Genomic DNA, 23,653 nt, shown 5'->3' on the forward strand with positions numbered 1-23,653 from the left:
TTAATTCTCTCCTTCACCCGTTTATTTATTTATTTATTTTTTCAAACTTTCTTTTACCCATTTTTTTGCGTTATTTAGTTTCGTTTCTCTTTAATGCGTTATATCTTCATGGTTAACGTCTGAACGCGTTCAGGAGCATCACCGGCGCGTTCTAAAAATCTCCTCGTGTTGTTTCTTCGCGGTAAATTTCAAATTAAAAGTAAAATGTAATTTCAGCTTGATATTTAATTTAATTTAAATTCCTTCACTTTATCTTCTAAAAATGAACAGTCAGTGGTACAGTGTGGATGAGAGCGTGGGTAGAAATTAAAATACATTTTTGTATTTTATGCTAATTTCCATTAGCCGCTAAATTAAAACTCCGTACTGTAATTTCACAAAACGATAAAAAACAAACCACAATAAACTTCCGTTTTCTAATCCGTGGACATCGTTTAGATTTACACGTGATTACTTGTTTTTACTCTATCATCTTTCGGCTGTTTCCTCTTTAATTTCGCTTCCCATCACTACACAATTTTGTCAGAAGGAAGGTTACTGTACTCAGTAGTGCTCTGCCCTCAGAAGAAATACTGCCCAAATATTGTATGGACTATAAATATAGATTATTCTGGGATGCTGCATGGGCTCCCGTGTTTCCCCAGAGAGAAAGGAGAGAGAGAGACGCCAGTCATAAGACACCTCCATTATTGCAGAGAGAGAGAGAGAGAGAGGTCTGCTGACCATACAGTCTGCAGTCAGATGGCCAGTGATCTATGACTGCTCCATGCCAAGTTCTTCTTTCCAATAAGATGAAGCTGCTGAATCCGAAAAGGCATATGTGCCTCAGAGTGTAATACAATAAAATCATGACAGAGGAGAAGCACAAGCTCATGAAGAGATTATCACCAATTGCAGAGCATCTACTAACAGCGCTCAAAATATTTACACAGCAGTGTCCAGTAGAAATCTGCTTCTAAGCTTAAATTATCCACCTCATGGAAAACTATAATCCCACAACGTACTCCCCTGGCCTCACCGTCTCCAGAGAAACCGATTCACCGCGTTTGTGATGTCACAATCAATATACTGTGGGCTGATTTCTGGATGAAGCACCAATCACAACAGAGATCATTTATGCAGCGCAGTCAGCACAAGCAAAACACTCCGCCTCATTCTAAGACACACATGTAAACACTAACCAGGACTCTTTCTGGTACAGATCAGCACTTTTACTGTAAGTGAAAAATAAAATACAGTCTCATCGTTTAAAACGTGAGCTACAAAGCTGCCTTGACATTCACATCATTGTAAAGAATTTCCCAATAGCCCAAAGTCATGCGCCAGCGTCCCCTTATGACCCCCGGTAACGACGTGAGCACCCTGTTCTTCCTTCTTATCTCCAGTTCTCAAGTTCTAGATAAGTGGACTTAGATGTGGCCACCACCCTGACGTCACAGTGTCTATTTCCAGTTGTAAAGCCATTCATGAATTATTTAGATAGAAGGAGATGAGAGATATGAGCAAAGCTTTCCTCCAAACCCCTCTCTCTCTCTCTCTGTATTAAACATATGGCCAGTTATATATGACTCTCATGAAAACATCTGCTCTTACACACACACACACACACACACACACACACCACTGCCTTGGGTTTGTGGTGATGGCCGGTAAAATTAACCTCATACGGCATGCGTCATAATGCAAAACATCCAGACAACGCTTGTCACAGATACAACAAGGAACCTTCTAGAAACAGGATGTGGTCTTCACTGTACGTGGGTCATACCTTCGGCTGCAGGGGGATGGCTTTATGTCTCTGATTTGTCAGAAAGAGCTTAATGTACTTTTATTTTCCACTTCATCAAAGAAACAAACCGTGTAAACACTCCTTCAAATATGTGACAATGACACTTCATTCCTTTCCCCCGGGGAATCATCAGGATTTTAAACAGAAACCAAATAAAAAGGCTTTACTTTGTGGAGAAAGTAGGTTCAACTCAAAAATATTGGTTGCTAAGTTGTCAACCAATGCTTTAATTTTACTCGTCTTTTGTAGTTGACTGAATTAACCTGCAGCTTCACACTACTGCTGCTGTGTTACCTGATCAGCCGTTTATTACATTATGGTAACACTACAAATATAACCTCCTCAGCTACTCGACATAGCAGCGCAACCAGAGCATACCATAAAAACGACACTTAATGACGTTAAAGAGTAGAGTTTAGTTTCGTTTAAAACGTAGGGATGGATAGAGGGCTGTGAGGCACTTTAAGGTGGAAACAAAGTGGATGCGGTCAGTGCAGTGGATGGAGTCAGTAGTTATATTCCCTAACTAAAAGCTCCAGAAATCCAGCTCCGAGGGCCCCACCCCCCGGTGATATTTCTGTACCTTTGTGTCTGAGATCATAGGGCCAATAAAGACCAAAACGTGAAGCTATGCAACCTCAGGTATCCTTAAACAAGAAGCACGGCCGAGTCTGGGGGAAATGTTGATACATTTCAGCCACAGGCTTCAGGTCCCTCCAGAGCTCAGGGGCCTCAGGGGCCCGGTTCCTGAGCCATCCATCACATGGCGTAATGAAGAGTTTCTGGAGCAGTCTGTGGCTGACTGTGTTAAACCACAGTGATGACAGCTATCTACTCTCCCTCGCTAGGCTACCATCTCACTCTCTCTCTCTCTCTCTCTCTCGTTTTCTCGTTCCCACTCTCTTTCCGTGAGTATTCCATGAAGAATTTCCCTTCATATACATCCCGACCCCTCCCCGGCAGCCGCCATGTTGGATATGTTTCCAATCTGTGCCCTGTCACGGACAGAGATCTGCCCAGCGTCCACCAGGAAAAAAAGCCCACATCTTTCCAAATCAAACACATCGGATACTCAAGGACAGATCTGGCAACCTCCGGTGATTAATAGCCAGCATGGCTCGTTTATTTAAGGCGGCTTAATCAATACAGCATCGCGCTGATTAATTCTGAATAAAGAGCGTATTGTTTTTTTTTTTTTTTTGAGGGGCCTTGCACACTCGTGGAAGTCAAACTTGGACAAAATTGACCTGCAGGTGCTGACCAAGGGAGCGGGTGATATGATAGTATGTTAGATTATTGAGATGAGCTGTGTTGTGATATCAACACTGTCCAAAAAAATAGTAACTTGGAAGAAAACCTTAACTTTCTGTGGAAGTCAATGTGGAAAATAATTCTTTATTCGAAGTCATTTTGGAACATTTCTATTGGTCAACCACAAATACAACTGGGTTATGATTTGGTGTGATGCAGTGTGTGAAAATGTATTGCACTCATTGTTTACTTTAAAAAAAAAAAAAGAATAAAAAGCAGATTACCTTTGAATTACAGCAATAAGCCCTGCGTTAATACAGTGAAGCACTTAAAGGATACATTAGCACCAGTACATAGCAGTTACGGAGTGTTTTGTTGTTGTGGTACCCTCACACTCATAGAGTCAAACACATACACACTGAATCTGCTCTGTATGGCTTTTAGAAATTCAGGTGATGGACCGTGATCCAGTTTCACCCCTGTTCCACTCAGGGCTTTGGACAGTGTCATGTGATTGGCTGAAGTCTGAGACCAGCTCCTACAAACAAACCCTGAGCGGTTAAAACTCTGCCAGCTTCTTTCATTTAAAAACAGACATCTTCCACAGCAACTGTGTACTTACAGTAATGTACAGTAAAGAGGAAAACACTGTTTACCAACAGCTATCTGGGAAATAAACGTTAGGAAAAGCATCGTTAATATGGAAACAACTGCAGATATAATGATGAAGAACTCTAGATTTATCAAGGCGTATATTTGTAGTGTGTGTGTTAAAAAGAATATAAGTGTTTCATGATCTCTCTCTCTCTCTCTCTCTCTCTCTCTCTCTCTCTCAGGCTCTTGCTGATTTAAGGAGTGGGGGTCAGGTTGATTTGAAGTTTATTGGCCACAGGAAAAGGGTCCGAGGCTCTGCCGGTGTAAGGGTCTTGCGGGTGGCCTTCTGCACACCCTGCTGTTTTTACTGCTCTCCACACGGTGGTTTTGATCAAGTTCAAGAGAAAAATGCTTTGATTAGTCGCCGGCGAGGGTGGTCAGCGCCGTCGGACGTTTGCTCCCGTGTCAGAGCCGCCCCACACCGCTCACACGGGCGATAAAGCTGTACGCGGTTTGAACGCTGCTCCTCAAATTACACGATGTGTTGACTTCCACAGTGGAAACATGTGCACATCCTCTACAGGGAATTCACTTAAAGAGAGATCAGTCATTTAAAACACAAACGAGTGCGGACCATTATTTAAATAAATACGTTTATGCTCCATAGGGTGGGTCGTCCACAGGGGGCAGCCATGTTTAAAAGGTTTAGTAGAGAATCTCTGAGATGTCCATCCCACTAGGGGTCAGTATAGCAGTTGTTTTCATAAAAGGAAGACGAATCGCTGGAGAAAATGAGCGAGTTCTCCTTTAAATGTCACAGTTCTGAGCACAGTTTGTTGGATTCAGAAAGAGTTTGCTGTAAAAGCTGCTGTAAAATGTGGAGAGTTCACCTGAGGTCAAGTTTAGTGAAGGACCAGAGAGTGGACACAACAAACCCAGCTAAATTACAGGCCTCGGTGAAGTCTAAAGAGGCCGTTTTATTATTATTATAATCAACGGTGCGTAAGGTTTGGAAAGAACAAAGGTAAATGACTTCATTGTTTCCACTGTTTTTATTTGTTTGTTTGTTTGTTTGTTTTCTACAGAAGCACTAAGTGAATGAAGTAGATGAATGTAACCTTTGTCCTCAGTTTTTAACAAAATAAGCTACAATCTTCACGTTATGAAGGAAAGCATAAATGCTGTTAATGTTTTTACGGCGCCATTTCTACTCTTTTTAATGTGTAAAGTTCACCATTGTTATGTTTCCATTCACTGCTGATTCTGTGGACATTCGGCTGCAAACACAGTCTCTTTGGAATTAGCTTTTGTGATGTCACAAACCGTATGTATGTTTACTCGTTTCAGTGAAAGTTCAATGTAACATTTCATTTTAAATAAATATCTATTCATCCATTTCTCATTTGTGTAAGTGCTTCATCCCGATGAGGGTCAGTGCGGGTCCAAAGCCCACCCAGAAACACCAGGTGCACAGCAGGAACGCACCCTGCGATGGGGCACTGAAACAGGTTTCCTCAAGCGCTTTTTATCGGTAATAAATCAGTTTTTCAGTATTTTCTGGGGTCTGGGCTGAAGTTGAATAAAAACTGAAAAATACAGTGGTCATTATTTCAAAATAAAAGTTGTCATATTTCAAGAATGTCACGATGGACCTTGGGACGGCGTCTCGTTCCGCGTGGACGTTGTCTTTTACAGTAGAGCGTACTGTAGGGAGTGTAGGGAGGTGGTTCTTGACGAAAGGCACATACTGAATCTCTCACTCATGTGGCCTTAAAGTTTTCGTTAACTTTACCACTGTTTTTTCAGAGATGTAAAATGGCCAGACCGCATGCGTCGTTGCTGTAGTTAAAGGGGCTGGTCAGATGAAAGCAGCTGGCGGTATACGCCCCACAGGCCGTAGTTTAAGGCCCCTGCACTAATACATCGCAGGCAAAGACTGAACCCAGGACCCCAGGACCCTGGAGCTGTGTTTTTTTTTTTTTCGTTTGACGAGGCATAAAAGCACCATCGTTAGATAGAGTTGGATATGGTCGTGTTCCATGGGCAGTTTTAGTGCAAAAATCCAGATAAATATCATAGGGAAGCTCATGATGCAAAAGTATGGGTACAGGATGTTTGAAGACAGGGCAACTAGCAAAATGGAATAGCAACACAATGTATTTATATCCCCCCAGGGACAGGAACGTAGTTTCTTTTTTTCTGTGAGTGTACATCCATAATCCATCCCACTTATATCCATAACATATTCATAGGGAAATCTGTAAGCAACATTCAGCCAATGGTAGGACACTGTATTAAACATAAACACACACGTTTTCAAATATGCCCTCTTTTATCCCCCCCCCCACACGCACACACACATGCATACTCATACACGCACACACGCGCACACACGCACACACACACGCACACACGCACACACACACACACACACACGCATGCACACACGCACACACACACACACACACTCACGCACACACGCACATGCATACACGCACACACACACACACACACGCACACACACACACATGCATACATGCACACACACACGCACACACACACATGCACACACGCACACACACACACGCACACACACACACACACACGCATACACGCACGCACACACGCATACACACGCACACACGCACACACACACATGCATACACGCACACACACATGCATACTCATACCCGCACACACACACACGCACACACGCATACACACACACACATCAACACACACACACACACTATATCCCCCAACAAAAGATAACCAGTGTTTTAAGATTCCAGACCCGTGACAATTTATCAGTCCTCAGTGGCTGAAAGAGGCATGTTGCTATCTCTCTCTCTCTCTCTCTGTCTGTCTCTCTCTCTCTCTCTCTCTGTTCCCCCTCCTCTCCCCCTCTCTCTCTCTCTGTATGTCTCTCTCTCTCTCTCTCTCTCTCTCCCCCCCTCTCTCTGTCTCTCTCTGTTCCTCCCCCCTCCCTCTCTCTCTTTCTCTGTGTCCCCCCCTCTCTCTCTTTCTCTCTCTCTCTGTTCCCCCTCCTCTCCCCCCTCTCTCTCTTTCTCTGTCCCCCTCTCTCTCTCTGTATGTCTCTCTCTCTCTCTCTCTCTCTCTGTCTCTCTGTTTCTCCCCCCTCCCTCTCTCTCTCTTTCTGTGCCCCCCCCCCTCTCTCTGTATGTCTCTCTCTCTCTCTCTCTCTCTCCCCCTCTCTGTCTCTCTCTGTTCCTCCCCCCTCCCTCTCTCTCTTTCTCTGTGTCCCCCCCCCTCTCTTTCTCTCTCTCTCTGTTCCCCCTCCTCCCCCCCCCCCCCTCTCTCTCTGTTCCCCCTCCTCTCTCTCCCCCCTCTCTCTCTTTCTCTGTCCCCCCCTCTCTCTCTCTGTATGTCTCTCTCTCTCTCTCTCTCTCTCTCTCTCTCTGTCTCTCTGTTTCTCCCCCCTCCCTCTTTCTCTCTTTCTGTTCCCCCTCCTCCCCCCTCTCTCTCTGCCCCCCCCCCCCTTCTCTCTCTCTCTGTGTTCCCCCTCCTCTCTTTCCCCCCCTCTCTCTGTGTGTTTCTCCCCCCCCCCTCCCCTCTCTCTCCCTCTTTTTCTGTGTCTCTCCCCCTTCTTGCCTCCTATTACTGTATTCACTCACACTCTTGTTCCTCTGTAAATGAACAGACATGTCTCCTGAAGGTTGTGTGCACACAGAAGTAGCCTGACTTTTGGACAGAGCTAGAAGCGCTTTTTCTTATTTCAATTATTTACCATAATTTCGTGGAACAGAAACGAAAACAATCTAAACTGTGAAATGCCGTGCAGCGACCAACAAACGTACACACACTAAAACTCTTGTATATTTAAGATTCTCATGAATGCCCTTGATGTTCTGACACAAAGGGACATTTGTAAATATTTAGGGTCCTTAAACATCCTTCTAGGAATCTCCATCCACCGTGATTACACTGATTATCCTGATGTTTATGAAAGAATAACAGTTGCTGTCTTCATCAAGGGTTTCTGGCAGCACAGCTATGGACGTGAACAGTTGATACGTGCGTTTATTTAATCGTATTATGATTCGGAATCGGTATAGAACCACTGCCTTTATTAGAGCGCCCTAGAAGGTCATTTTAAGGGTGCATCGTCGCTGAGAAGGAACACCTTCCCAAAACAAAGGAAGCTTGTAGTTGAACCCATAGCTCAGAGCGATGTCAGAGTAAGACAGCATCAGTGACGGCTTCTCTGGTTACACAGAGATTACACTATCATCAGAGCGCCTCTCAAGGCCTGCGGTAGCTTAAGGAAAAGGGTTTTCTCCGCTCTGCTTTTAACCGGGATTGCTTTTACGGCGTTGATTCCCATGTGCTGATAGCACTCGGCTCGTGAGAACGTTCCTCTTGTCAGTTTGCAGTTCTCCGTAAAGTGAAAATGGAACCGCGTCCAGTCCCAGACGGTGAGGTTCATCGTAAATCGACAGAAATCGTAAAGCGTTGAGAAGGAGAGGTTGAGCCCCAGCAGCAACAACACTTGGCAGGTCGGGATGGTTCCTTGTTTGTGTGCGATGAATCAACGTGTCACGGTTTAGTCTGCCTCCTCTTTACAGCGGTGAGTCTTATAACAGCCAGGAGAGCTTATAGTGCTCTCGAGCACACCCAAGCATTACAGCTGTGTTTGGCCTCATCTGTCAGTGCGATCGCAACAGAACCGGCTCGAGAGGCCTCTTCGCGATGGCCGTTTCTACAGGTTCTCTCAAAAACCCCGAGCATTAACACGGTGATATACACGCTGCATTTCTGCCTGACACCCTCCCAGACACTTTCCAGCCACAACAACCCACTCAAGCTAAACGGTTCGCAGCCGATGAAGGGCTTTACTTAATGCTGGTTACACAGTGGTCACTGTTAAACACTAACAAAGAAGCCATTTTAAAGCGTCACTTTTAATGGGCCTTGAACGTTCTACACTCCGTGATTCAGTTCAAAGCAGAGGGGCACTTATCATAACAATAGAGAACGAGCTTCCACTTCCAGAACAGCGTTTAAGGAAGTTTCTCTGCCCCAATAGCGCCCTCTTGTGTCCCAAAAGTGTTACAGGTAATTCACAGTGTGAGACGGCCTCCTCTGACAAAGCCCAAGCACTAACCCACTTTATAAACACTGTTCACAGAGATCTGTTACATCCTGCCTCTTCATCGTGAATGGAGTTCATTAATAAATACGCGCCCGTGTCTGAAGATGGTGTCTGTAGTTTTGCTCGGGAGCAAATGATGGAATTGTACTAAATCACAGCAGCTCCGGGGTCTTGGTCCTGGGTTCAGTCCTTGCCTCGGGTCACTGTCTAATGTGTTCTCCCCTTGTCTGCAGGGGTGTCCTCCGGATGCTGCTCTTGCCTCTCGCTGACCACATTCAACCCAGTCGATGTTGATGAGTGGAGTGGATGTGCAATGCCCCCAAAGAGAGAGAGAGAGAGAGAGAAAGGGAGAGAGAGATATAAAGAGCTAAATGAAATGAGGGGAGAGAAAGACATAGAAAGAGAAGGAGAGAGAGAGAGAGAGAGAGAAACAGAGAGAGAAAGGGAGAGAGAGAGAGAGATAAAGAGCTAAATGAAATGAGGGGAGAGAAAAACAGAAAGAGAGAGAGAGAGAGAGAGAGAGAGTGAGAGAGAGAAACAGAGAGAGAAAGGGAGAGAGAGAGAGAGATAAAGAGCTAAATGAAATGAGGGGAGAGAAAGACAGAAAGAGAAGGAGAGAGAGAGAGAGAGAGAGAGAGAGAGAGAGAGAGAGAGAGAGAGGAGAGAAAAGTAAATGAAAATGAAAATAATAAAAAACAAAAATAAATCCAGGAAATCACACTGTATGCTGTTTCCATGTAAAGATTCTAATAAAGCAACACTGAAAACGCTAATACAGGACGTGGACATAAATAACGTACACAAACGAAGACAGCTACACAGTAGTGGAGCCCCCTGGTGGCGGAGAGGCCCTAAGCAACTGCTTATTTAATGTTAGGACAGGGTTTTTTAAACAGATACTAACCCTGATTTATTTCACTTTTTATACTAAAACCTCTCCCGTGGACCAACAGAAACAGCCCCAAACTACTACAGTCACTTACTTTTAACCTTTAACTGTGAAGAAAATTGTTCCCTTCTCCTGTAAAGTATTTTTTCCTGACAGTAACATTATTCTGCTTTTAACAAGAATTAGAGTAAAGTAAAGCCACCTCTGAGCTGAGAATCACTGGTTTGGACCGAGGAGCAGTGTTAGCGTTTAGTCTGGACACTCGAGTCTGTTTCTCTACTTTCTCCTGTTTCTAAATACAGCACTGGACTTCCTCTGAACAGCTGTCACATCTGTCAGGAAGAAAAGAGAGATCAAAACATGCAAATGAATTATGAATGTTTCGTATAAGAAAAGGAATGGCACCATAAATAAAGTATTAAAGACAACACGAAAGAAAGAAAGAAAGAAAGAAAGAAAGAAAGAAAGAAAGAAAGAAAGAAAGAAAGAAAGAAAGAACAATAAATAGAACGGATCACAAAGAAATCAAAGACTATCTTCTTCTTTTTTAATTCTTCAGAAGAGCGCTCAAAACACACATCCCACAAACAGAGGCATGGCGTTACTTTAAAAATATTCCTGGCATTTTCTCCAGTGTCTTTTATTCTGGAAACTGGAACCTCGTCCCTGGAAAATCATGTCTCAGCTCACACTGTGGGACAAAGTTCATTAAAATAAAAAAAAGATGAGAGTTAAGAGACTGAATAGCATTTAAATAAAAACATTATTGTTAAAGTGGGTGAGTTCTCACTACAGGGGATTTGTAAAAGTCTTTGGTGGTTGTTTAAAGAGCCGTATCACAGTGTGTTTGTATTTTATTATTATTTATTAAAGAAAGTTTGAATGTACTCTAGACTCCCAGTTCATGGAGGTTTGGAAACGTAGCTCCGGATTAGAATCAGATTCTCTTTATTGGTCACTGGGCTCACACACAGAGGAATGTGCTCTCAGCATTTAACCCAGTCATTTAGCTTCAGTCAGTGTAGCCTCATTCAGCCTGGAGGTGTTAGCATTGTTTAGCCCTGGGCCCCATTCTAAATTATGAATGGTAACAGTATAATTACTAAACTGTAACCCAAACTAATAAACACACACAACTGAGAACCGTGGGTAAAGGAAGGGATTTAAATATTAATCATGTTTACTTCTAATCACAAGAGTTGCCATTTTAATTATAGCCTGCATTATTAAAGACAACATGCTAACGAGTTTAAAAATGCTAACATGCTAGCGAGTTTTAAAATGCTAACATGCTAACGAGTTTTGAAATGCTAACATGCTAGCGAGTTTTAAAATGTTAACATGCTAACGAGTTTTAAAATGCTAACATGCTAACGAGTTTTAGCTTCTAGAACAGTGTTAGACCAATCAGACGCAGCCAAACACTGTGCTCTGAACATAACATCCACCACAAAACAACTGGATTCTACATTCAGAGCTCAAAATTAGAGCCAGACTTTCTTCATTTTTTTTTTCTGGTTTTGAAAATAGCCTTGGACCTTCATTTATAGAAAATAATTGCAATTTTAATTACAATAAATAAGTACATGTCGTGGTTAGATATTTTCCACTAATACTAATACTAATTTAGCCTCAATGATAACTACCTTATAAACGTGAACCTACAGCCCCTATCCCATGGATATGATCATCACTACATTATCATTCCAGACTGGTGTAGGCCTTAAACAGTAAATAAATACAGGAATCAACATTCACCGAGTCTCTAAAACCTCCACCAGGTGGCGCTGTAGTTCTAATATACACTGTAACTGATAACATTATTACAATCTCGTTTCCACTCCCTCAGCTCCACTGACCACACATGAGCACTTTATAGTTATATAATTGCACACTGTAGTCCAACTGTTGCTCTGCATACTTTGCATGCCCCGTTTCATCCTGTACCTCAGTGCTCAGGACCCCCACAGAGCAGGTGTGATGTGGTGGTGGATCATTCTCAGCGCTGCAGTGACACTGACGTGGTGGTGGTGTGTTAGTGTGTGTTGTGCTGGTGTGCTGCTGGAGTTTTTAAACCCTGTGTCCACTCTCTGTCCACTCTGTGAGACACTCCTCCCTCGTTGGTCCACCTTGTAGATGCAGAGTCAGAGACAGTAGCTCATCTGTTGCTGCACAGTGTGTGTCGCTCGTCCTCTAGTCCTTCATCAGTGACACAGGACGCTGTCGGCTGGATGTTTTTGGTCGGTGGACTGTTCTCAGTCCAGACACTGAGGGGTTTAAAAACTCCAGCAGCACTGCTGTGTCTGATCCAGTTGTATGAGCCTTCTCCACAACCACCACCTCAGTGTCAGGCACTTGTGTGTAATGTACGTTTTGCACAGACTGCACCTATAGTCTAGTGTATTTATGACAGAGATATAAACATTTGAAGAGTACTAGATTATTGTAGACAGTTCTAAAATGAACAATGGGTTTAAAACAATTGGAAAGCACGTTAATAAAAGAAGGCTACTGCTAAAGGCCAGGGAGTGGATGTATCTGAATTAGAGAATCACGCCTTGCAGCTCATCAGACAGACACTGATACCCATCTGTGTGTGTGTTTGTGTTGTAGTAATAGTAGTAGAAGTGTGTGGAGCTTTGTGCTTTCTCCAGACTTGAGCAGCACACATCTGCATTTCAGTACGACTCTGATTCATTCAGAGCACTTCTCCATTTACTCTCTGAGTCAATACAGTGTTTCTGCATCGCTCTCTTAATTACTTCACACTCCTTCTGTCTTTCTCCGGCCTGTTTTTGATTTTGTTTTTGGGTTTTTCTTTGGCATTTACACAGTGTCTGTTTATGTAGAGATAGAGAGAATAATCTTATATATGGTACATTTTATTTCTGCCATTTTTAAAAGCATAGCTTCAATGGTTTCTAAAGTTTCCTGTGTTCAACACCGACACATTAGCCATAACATTAAAAAAACCTCCTTGTTTCTACACTTAGTGTCAGATTTGTTGTTGAAACTACGGATACTGGAAGCCTGTGCTAGCATTTCTCCTGCGGTGTTGCTATCAGTGTGTGAAGAGTGGGAGAAGAGGGTTGCATTGACAATCCAACACAATGGGCAGCACTTTGAACACATTTTATAAGTGGTCAGAAACTTGTAAATAACTCATGAAAGAATAAAGTTACGTTAAAACCAAGCACACCATTGTTTTTCTTGTGAAATTCCCAATGTGTTTGATGTGTCACATGACCCTCTTCCCATTGAAAAAACAAAAGTTGGATCCAAAATGGCCGACTTCAAAATGGCCGCCATGGTCACCAGCCATCCTAAAAAGTCCCCCCCCTCCCATATACTAATGTGCCTCAAACAGGAAGTTAATATCACCAACCATTCCCATTTTATTAAGGTGTATCCGTATTAATGGATGGCGGTGGTGTGTTAGTGTGTGTTGCACTCATACGCGTGGATCAGACACAGCAGTGCTCCTGGAGTTTTTAAACCCAGTTTAAATCCCTCAGTGTCGCTGCACATCCAGCCGACAGCGTCCTGTGTCACTGATGAAGGACTAGAGGACGGCCGACACACACTGTGCAGCGACAGATGAGCTACTGTCTCTGACTCTACATCTACAAGGTGGACCAACGAGGGAGGAGTGTCTCACAGAGTGGAAAGAAAAAGTGGACACAGGGTTTAAACGTTATAAAATCCTTTGATCTTAGATCTGGATGTTGATTGAAAGTGATCTTATTACGTAGGTAATGAGTAACGCTGACTGCTGGGGATAATAAATCAAAGCCTCGTCTAAACAGCATTGAGACACACACGTGAGCACAGTTCCAGAGTTCCAGCTCGTCTCTCTGCTGTGAGGGGGTCGTTTTCAGCCTCTGCCTCATGTTTGTTTTAATGAGCTAAATCTGGGGTGATGTGAGGCTGCCTCCAAATGTGTGGGGACTGTGCACGAATTACTTGGCAGCTGTGAACGTTAGCAATGCCAGCAGTTCAGTAGCAAATGATACGGGCTTGAGTTATAGAGGATCTTTGTCGTCGTTTTGGAGGCAGTTGAGTACAGCAGTCGTTATTCTATCATTCACAATATATTCAAGACGTTTGCAGAGGTCCAGTGAGTCATCAGCCATTTTGCAGTGAGTGCACCATCCAGTGGTTCCCTAACATTTTCTGCAGCCACTCTTTTGTAGATGACAATATTCTTTAACCTCCTTCACTCCAAAACACACATACAGGTCCATACACTACCTCTGTTCTTTGGGAACCACTGGTGTAATCCACAGAATAAAATGGGGTGCTTTGGAGCAGTGGGACATGAGCCTATGTTCACCACGCTCAATGCCAAATGTCAGCTAGAGGGGTAAAAAATTAGCATTGTAATGGAGTCCCATCCTATACATTTTAGATGTTGGAGTAGCATTTATGGCTCTCAACCTCAAACATGCTCTTGTGGATAACTGCAATCAAATCCTCACAACAATGTTCTAATATCTAGTCTGAACCCTTTCCAGAATGGCAGCTAGCACTGAAGTAAACAGTGATGATTCGTAGCCCGTAGCTTGATATCTCATTAAGTCTTAACAGTGACCACCCCCTCCCCCCCTTCGAGACTTGAATGTGAGTAAATGCCAGCTCTGTCCAGCCCTGAGATGTGCTCAGAACTGCTGGTGCCACCCCTGGTCAGTGGCCCACTCAGCGGCTTGAGGGAGAGAGAGACAGTGGTAGAAAGCGGGAGAAGGGAGAGGTATAAAAAGCTCTCAGTTCAAATCTTTAACTCAGATGAGAAGAGCTGGGATTTTCACCCACAACTCAACACTCACAGGTAAGATGTTCCTGGACTTTGCTTTGCATTAGAACTACGGTGTAAACAGCCACGAGCAATAAATCAAGATCAGGGCTAGGTTTTATTGTACTTGTGCAATACCCTTTCGGCTTTTGAACCTGTCAGATTAGAGTGAGTTATCTAATCAGTAACAGTGTTTAGCCAATGTAGATTGGGAACCTCAAAAGGCAAAAGTCGGAATATTGGACAAACGCTGATGCAAATGACCTGCAGTTTGCATAAACAAATATATGGCACTGAATCAACATCAGCTTTCCCAGGGACTATACAACAACTTTAGCCATTTTGCTAATTCCAACACATTAGCATCATGAAACTAGAAAGGTGCATTACCTCTGGAAAACACAGAGTGGCTGCGCTGATAAAGTGGTTCCCAGGTGTTGCTAGGGGCATTTCAAGCAGATGCTAGGCTGTTGCTATGCGGTCACTAGGATGAAACTCTTTTTGCTACGTGGCTGTTATGGTACACCAGGTCAATGCTAAGGCGAATGCTAAAGTATTGATGGTTACTGCACTCACTATTTCAGGTGGTTGCTAAATTGTTGCCATATTAGTATATGGGATGGGGGAAACTTTTCAAGATGGGTGGTGACCATGGCGGCCATTTTGAAGTCGGCCATTTTGGATCCAACTTTTGTTTTTTCAATAGGAAGAGGGTCATGTGACACATCAAACTTATTGGGAATTTCACAAGAAAAACAAAGGTGTGCTTGGTTTTAACGTAACTTTATTCTGTCATGAGTTATTTACAAGTTTCTGCCCACTTATAAAATGTGATCAAAGTGCTGCCCATTGTGTTGGATTGTCAATGCAACCCTCTTCTCCCACTCTTCACACACTGATAGCAACACCGCAGGAGAAATGCTAGCACAGGCTTCCAGTATTCAAATCTGACACTAAGTGTAGTGTATACATTTATAATTCATATGTACTTCTTTATAATCAAAACATGCAACGAAAGTAATTCCTTGTACACTACACACAAATGAAAGTTTCTAATTCCTATTTTGCTCACTGATGGCAGGATCCAAAAATGAAAGTGCTACTCCTTGTGGTCATTCTGTTGGTGCTCCACGCTGTTGATGCCGTCCCCTCAAACCGCTGGTCGTGCTACAAAAAGTTTCTGAAGGACAGGAACTGTCATAACATCGACAGTGGATCTGAGAGAATGAGGCCCATTGACTCGCTACAGAACCATTTCTGGGAGGGAAACAGCTGTGATTCAGTCTGCTTCTGTAACTTCAAGGCGCTGCTCTGCTGTCCCAGGTAAATCCAGCTTCTGACCAGTAGATGGCGCTTGAGCTGAGGTTGTGTTGACGAGCAGGGCTGGGAAATAATGTATACATGTAATTGTATAAATGAAGTAATTCCATAAAAGTGGAAGTACAAAAGTCCAAAGATTAAAATCTAAACACATTCTGAGCATTAGCAGTGGAACTGTTTTCTTGTACTCATAAACAGTTTATTAAATTGTTCTTAAATTGTTTATTAAATAAAATACCAAGGTATGTATGTATTTATTTATTTTATTTTATTTTATTTTTTAAAGGAACCTTAGGTAAGATTTTGGATTTTTGCTCCTGGAGCTCTCCCTAGTGTAATTCATTTTTACAGCACTGTACTGAAATCCGTAGGGAGGAGGGAGGGAGGGAGGGAGGCAGGGATGTGGTTACCTACCCTCCTCCAAAAGATACACAGTGCTGTTTCTGCAGTGCTGAGCCCAGACAAGCAAAGGCAGAAGCTCTGTTCTTCCTATTACATGTGACTGAATCATCACAGTGATTTTGAGGGTGTAATTGTAGGGTACAAATATTACCTAGTGTTCCTTTAAACAGTTTTAACACTGCACAAAAGTGATCTAACACTACTTAACCCAGACTAGTGAGTCCAACTGGTGTTAATCCTTTACAAACTCTGTGCGTGACTCAGTGGCTCATGGTCCAGATTAACCCAGTAATGTTTGATTATACACTGATATGAACTCGGTGAAGGAAAAATAATTTTATTTGAGATTTGTAAGTACTTCTTCTCACTGGCATTTCATTAAGCCTTGAGTAACTCTGGAGTACTCTAATGAAGTACAACTACTTAAGTATTTCGCACTGTGAGGGAGTTGGCTCAGAATATAGCTCAGAGAGGGTCCAGTCATGAGCTGCTGCTGAACACAGACGGCATTGTAGCCGTCATGAGGCTTTTATTAACGTCTGCACGTGGGCAGCAGGGGCCAGTCTGGCCTTCGGACTCACCCGCCTGCTCGGTCAGTTACACACCGTTTCCATCAGTGCTGCTGGACAAGCGTACTGCAGTCAATACTGCATTCATGAGTCTCCATTAAAAGACACACTGTATGGTGGGTGACACCTGCTCTCCCAGTGTGTCTTCTGACATTTTGGGTATCAAAAGGTGCCTTTTAGTAGCAGTTACAGCTGCTATTCTGGGAAAGCTTTTATTAAAAGCTTTAACTAGATGCTGGAACATTAATGTGAGGATCTGATATATTCAGCCACAAGCGCATTACTGAGAGTTTGGATGATTATTTCATGCATTATCCGTAGTTTAAGGATAACTGCAACCTGGAATCACTGGGTGCAGGGCGGGAACACACCCTGGAGGGGGCGCCAATCCATTACAGGACAACACACACTCACACATCCACCCACACACTCACACCTACGGAAACTTTTGAGTAGCCAATTAACCTACCAACATGTGCTTCAAGTCTGTGAGGAGTGTGGCTTGTTCTCTCTGTGTCTGCGTGGGTTTCCTCCGGGTGACTGTCTGTGAGGAGTGTGGTGTGTTCTCTCTGTGTCTGCGTGGGTTTCCTCCGGGTGACTGTCTGTGAGGAGTGTGGTGTGTTCTCCCTGTGTCTGCGTGGGTTTCCTCCGGGTGACTGTCTGTGAGGAGTGTGGTGTGTTCTCCCTGTGTCTGCGTGGGTTTCCTCTGGGTGACTGTCTGCGAGGAGTGTGGTGTGTTCTTCCTGTGTCTGCGTGGGTTTCCTCCGGGTGACTGTCTGTGAGGAGTGTGGTGTGTTCTCCCTGTGTCTGCGTGGGTTTCCTCCGGGTGACTGTCTGTGAGGAGTGTGGTGTGTTCTCCCTGTGTCTGCGTGGGTTTCCTCCGGGTGACTGTCTGTGAGGAGTGTGGTGTGTTCTCCCTGTATCTGCGTGGGTTTCCTCCCTCGGTCCAAAAACACACGCTGGTATGTGTATTGGCGACTCAAAAGTGTTCATAGGTGTGAGTGAGTGTGTTGCCCTGTGAAGGACTGGCGCCCCCTCCAGGGTGTATTCCTGCCTTGCGCCCAATGATTCCAGGTAGGCTCTGGACCCACCATGACTCTGAACTGGATAAGGGTTACAGATACTGAATGAATGAATGAATAAGGTATTAATAAAATAAAATATTAATGAGTAATATAAAATGCAGTATACTTTAATATAGTCTAACTTAAATTATTATAAAAAAATAACTTTTAAAAATGCTATATTCAATCAAACAATTTTATACAGTAATCCCTCGCTAGTTCGTGGTTCATCATTCGCGGATTCGTTACTTCGTGGGTTTTTTCAAGGGGGGCTTACAGCTGCTATATCGCGGATATTGAGGGAAAGTCTAGGAAAACCGTGACAGATGAACAGCCAAAATATTTCATTAAATCCATTAAAATTTCATAGACTCGGCCTGTGACAAATATATCATTTACAAGTGTTTCTTACGTACAGTACATGTGTTGTTCACGTCCACATCCGAGTGAAATTTACTGACGCTGAATCACAGCTCAGGAATGACTCTATTAAAGAAACTGGTAGGATATCACATGTAGTTCCAGCTGAAAAACATTATAGAACGACTGTTTAGTGCAGAGGGTGGGGTGTTAACAGCAACAGGGAGGGGTTTAAAAGTCCAAATACTCGTTAAATACATAAAAAATATATATCTTTCCTCTACTTTGCAGAAATTCGTTTTTCGCGGGTGGTCTGGGAACGCATCCAAAAACGAGGGACCACTGTACTGGATTTTTACTTATTTATTTAATTTATTTTGTTTATTTTTTACATTATTATTATTATTATTATTAATTATATTATTAGTAGTAATAGTAGTATTTTGCAATAATTTTTCCAAATAATTGTTTGCAAATCATTTAAAAAGGCTCCTTTGTTCCAGGAATGTCTTCTTTGGGCCTAAAATCTCCTTTGTGATCCCCTGCGAAACACCTGAGGCTGTGCTCTGAGTGAACGGAGTGTTTTCTGCAGTGGACATTTACAGCAAAATAGCATCTGAAAATGAGCAACATCCAGAACTACTTCAGAGTTACTGCTTCAGTGTGGATTACAAAAGCACACCACAATGTAATGTCACAGATTTCTTTAACGTGTTCTTTATCATTCAGTCACTGAGGTGTAAACAAAGTGGCACAATGTGAAATGGAGCACTGTAGAGGTGTTTATCAACAGCAGTTTCGTTAGAACCGTGGTGATAGTAACCAGGCGGCTTGTGGTGTCTATAAAACAAATATTACTATTTTATTAATTGTCCAGAAATCACCAGGAAGTCTGCCTGAGTTTACATGTACCGATGATGATGGTAAAATAGTGGTAAGCCTAAAAACGTATGACTGTTTTATTTAAACGTTTCTTTCAGGGCTATTCTGACTTACCGTGCTTTGCAAATTTTGCAAAACAATGTCTCACACATCAAGCACCGTATTCATAACAAATTTGCATAGTCACATTCCATGAGGGAGATTTCACAGGTAGTAAACTCTTTAAACACCTGGTTCCTATCACCACCCCCACCACCACTGTGGTTACCATGTTGGTTACATTTTAACAATTTACAAAGAAATGTTAATGGATTTCTCTATAAAAATGTGCAAATCAAATTAACTGAATCCCCTTTTGTCCCGTAACTGAAATTCATTCATTCATTCATTTATTATCTGTAAGTGCTCATCTGTAAGTTCACCCGGAGGAAACCCACGCAGACAGAGGGAGAACACACCACACTCCTCACAGACAGTCACCCGGAGGAAACCCACGCAGACACAGAGAGAACACACCACACTCCTCACAGACAGTCACCCGGAGGAAACCCACGCAGACACAGGGAGAACACACCACACTCCTCACAGACAGTCACCCGGAGGAAACCCACGCAGACACACGGAGAACACACCACACTCCTCACAGACAGTCACCCGGAGGAAACCCACGCAGACACACGGAGAACACACCACACTCCTCACAGACAGTCACCCGGAGGAAACCCACGCAGACACAGGGAGAACACACCACACTCCTCACAGACAGTCACCCGGAGGAAACCCACGCGGACACAGGGAGAACACATCACACTCCTCACAGACAGTCACCCGGAGCGGGACTCAAACCCACAACCTCCAGGTCCCTGTAGCTGTGTAGTAACTGATATGTTACAGTCAAAGTGTCCAGTCTTGGTCTGTTTGCCCTCTGGGGTCTAGATCTAATCCTAATACAACAAATCTGATCTAAGTAAAGCTTTCGTGAGCATCTGCACATTAGACCCAGGTGTGCTGGATTAGGATGGAACCAAGCTTGGTCCCTCTGCCTTATGGGGTTCAGTGCTAAAATTAACTGAAACATATGGAGTCAACAAAGATCGCCATTACTGCCATTTATAAAATCTATTCAAAGCCTGGCCTGGCAGCAGCCCAGTGGCAGAGTACAGTAAGAAAACTGTGTCCTCAGATAATCAAGCTGGAGGATATTTTGCCAAAGCTGCTGCTTTTCAAATCTTGCACAAGGCAAACTTTTATATCAACCACAAACAAAGCTGTGAAATATATAGAAATGACCAAAATAAAGCCAACAACACGGAATGTGACTCATGTGTGTTGGAGTCTTTGGTGTAAATCCAACACAGATGATGCCACTGGTCTCATGTGGCACTGACAATCCAGCTGCAAATCCAGTTCAACCCAAAACCTCAGAAATACGAGAACTACAAGTAAACAATTATTGTTTTCACTGTTTACTGTTTTTAGTAGATTTCTGACTAGAAGTTTACTACGAAAACATGCCTCTCATTTGCATATGAATGAAGCATGTCAAACAGGGTTAGGAAACTTAAAACTTATTTTTAAAACTCATACTGTTTTTAAAAACAAAACACTTCTTCCAAGTGAAACCACTGACAGTGCGGAAAATATAGGAATTAATTTAAAATCAAAGAATATCATACGATGTTAGGCAGTGAAATCACAGCACTAGCCTCAAGCCCCGGGGGAACTGTATGTGTTATTCGTTTTATAACGAAAGATTACAGGTATTCGCCTCTCCTTTTGGAGAAGAGAATGCAATGAAGGGAACAAAACAGCGCTTTAAAAGCACTGGTGCACTCAGTGTATAAGGCCACGTATTGTACTAGATTTGGTTTAATTATTTATCCAATAAAATACAAAGGCATATGTGTATTTCTAACATTCAAATAAATGTGATGTAATCATATAATCCTTGAAAACAACGTCAAAGCTGATAAAAAGTGACAAAAACCAACACATTTTTGTCTTCTATGTGAACAGTCTTTTAAAAAAAAAGGTTTCTCTCTTACACTTCATTTAAATAAAACAACCAAAGTGATCTGTAATGGCAGTCTACTCCAGCATTCACTTTAATTCAGCAGGTACCTACAGATCAGGATTTAGACTGGAATAACACCCCCCCCCCTCCACACCTTTTGAATCCTCTTGCAAAACTCTCCTGGTGGCCATTCAGACGCAAAGCGACCACTTCAAAGTACCCTCTACATCCCAAGAGTATCCACAGGCAGTCTATTGTTTAAAGCCATTGGACAACCATCACCAGTGTCTCTCTGCATGGTCAGGTAAAGTGGGGAAAGTGAGAACCTTTTTAAAAGAGCTTTTTAAACACATGGAGCTGAAGGAACAGTATTGTTATTTGGTGATTAGAAGCTTTAGCATGTGAGAAACCGGTTCATTGTAAATCTTCAGATGGCAAAAGTCTCCAAGTGAAGCAAATAAACCCACCATTTGCTAAGCTTTAGGAAAAAGTGAATGTTTCTTTGAAGTTCTTGCTCCATATAAATTAATGTCATTCAACATAAACCCGAATAAAGTATTCAATTATTAAACTAATCAATTAAAGAATGATTTACTGTCATTTACCACACTACATACGTTCTAAACACACGTGTATTTATTTTATTTACGTGAATATGACGTATCTTATTAACTGTAACTACTGCATTCAGTTCTGACAGTGAGGAAAGATGCAAAACATTTCTTTAAAATATCACATTTCTAAGTACACAGATGATCATTAATATAATATTTTTTATTTATGAGTCTAAAATACTGCTAAAGGTTTTGAAAGTAGACAGCAAAGTGTCACTGAATTATAACCAGGGAACACAGCTCTAGAACAATGTTTTATTTATTTATTTATTTTATTTTACAAGCCTAAATTTGATCATATATTTATGAATTGTAAAACTATGTACACATTATTAAGAGTACATATTTTTTATATTTTATCAGAAAAAGTATTACAAGGTAATACAATAAATAAAAGCAAAACAAACAATATCCACCTTAAGTACAAGGCCCTTAAATGTCTGTATACTATTTCTTATAGACACACATTTAACATCATCAATATATAAAATACACATTTTGGATTTTAACTATTTGAACATATCTACAACTGCTTTTGAAGTGTGGGATAATTTTGAATAAGTGTTCGGTGATGAGCAAACTGTAAAGAATGACAATAGAAAGAAAAGAAAATAGAAGGAAAGTATGAAGGACTGGGGTTTCCCCTGTTTTCTCTCAAACTGGCTTGAGCTGCTTTGCCCTTCTTTGAAAACTGAGGGGAATTCAAGCATTGAAGCCATCACCAGTAGGACATGGCATTGTGTTTTGTCTCTATGCTATTTTTTTTTAAAATATTTTATATATTTACTTATTTACATTTCTTCTGAATAAGGAAGATGATATATAGTCATGGGTAAATATGTGTATGTATGCAGAACTATGGCTACATAAAAGTGTAGAACATGAACATGTAATGAATTATGAATTATTTTCAAAAGAGGTCATGGCATGAACTGCTGTAAAGGGAGAATTAAGGACAACCACTGTAAATAAATCAATAATTATGGTTCTCTACAGTTAACCGTTGTTTACTTCTCAAAAATGTATCATGCAGACATTTTAAAAAGTGTAATACCCCTGGGTTGAAAGTTAAGTTGGGGGTTGGGGTTAATCAGAGGCCCAGCTGTTCCTCTCAGTCAATGAGCTAAGCCTTAATATCTGAATCTGAAGCCATTTCTTTGGTGGGTAAATACAGCAAAATGATTCCAGAACATATATACAATTCTACAATGTTCCACAAAACTCTACATTTCTACATTCTACAGTGTTATGTATGAAATCGCTGTCACACTACAGTTAAAAGTCCCTCAAATCAGATGATAACGCCCAAGATTATCTTCTAAACTAGGGCTGCCCAGTTTGGCCTGTGATTATTATTATTATTATTTTAAATTTAACAATATCCTGCACCACAATTAAGCCACAACATTTTAAAAAAAATAAATATTTAATACTACTCATAAATAAAATAGGGGATACTGGTTAAATAACATGATTTGTGGATATTTTAAATGAAAATAACTGACCAAATCCTCTATCCTGACAGTGTTTGTTTTATTCTGCCCAAAAAATAAAAATCCATGCACTCAGTTTGCAAATAATATTAAATTGCATATGTTTCTTGTATTAAATTGTGTTAAATTATTTTCAGGCAGTATATTAACTAGGTGTAGTGTGACCAGAGGTGCTTAAGTACGTGAGAAGGAATAGCTTTAATTTTTCAATAAATAATAATAAAAAAATACTTTGTAAACTGTTTTCCTGAAGTGTATCAGTAACCACATACAGAATGGCATTATAAATACATTTTACAATTTTAAGACTTAAATGCCTCCTTTATTTGCATATTTAGTGTTTCTGGCCCTCAGCTTATCAACAGTGGTCTTTTGTATTCCCCAAAACACAAAGTTTTGGCAACCCTGTCTCAGCCTGCCTCTTGTTGTGGTGATGGTGGGGGTTTGGCGCCAATTTGCACAATACGAGCAAACACAGCTTAAAATAGAAATTTGAAAGATAACGCCGAC

The 23,653-nt window shown here is 41.9% G+C and overlaps 1 protein-coding gene across 2 annotated transcripts; it reads left to right on the forward strand.

Annotated features, from left to right (window-relative positions):
- Positions 1–5,100: 5,100 nt before the first annotated feature.
- On the forward strand, positions 5,101–19,362 carry LOC136704992 (scrapie-responsive protein 1-like). 2 transcript variants are annotated; one of them, XM_066678194.1, is made up of 3 exons: positions 5,101–5,165; positions 15,507–15,748; positions 18,644–19,362. In XM_066678194.1, exons 2-3 carry the CDS (start codon positions 15,516–15,518, stop codon positions 18,708–18,710), a joined length of 300 nt encoding a protein of 99 aa, XP_066534291.1. In that variant the 5' UTR covers positions 5,101–5,165; positions 15,507–15,515; the 3' UTR covers positions 18,711–19,362. The 2 variants fall into 2 exon arrangements, with proteins under 2 accessions (XP_066534291.1, XP_066534290.1); XM_066678193.1 differs by lacking the exon at positions 5,101–5,165 and adding an exon at positions 14,338–14,461.
- The last annotated feature ends 4,291 nt before the right edge of the window (positions 19,363–23,653 follow it).

The sequence above is a fragment of the Hoplias malabaricus genome, chromosome 8, assembly GCF_029633855.1.
Source record: "Hoplias malabaricus isolate fHopMal1 chromosome 8, fHopMal1.hap1, whole genome shotgun sequence".
Taxonomy (NCBI): domain Eukaryota; kingdom Metazoa; phylum Chordata; class Actinopteri; order Characiformes; family Erythrinidae; genus Hoplias; species Hoplias malabaricus.

Bases quoted from the DNA above. Each gene is read 5' to 3' on its own strand.
- LOC136704992 (XM_066678194.1), top strand. From the start codon at position 15,516: ATGAAAGTGCTACTCCTTGTGGTCATTCTGTTGGTGCTCCACGCTGTT. The intron at 15,749-18,643 runs GTAAATCCAGCT...CCTTTGTTCCAG, and splicing joins GCGCTGCTCTGCTGTCCCAG to GAATGTCTTCTTTGGGCCTA.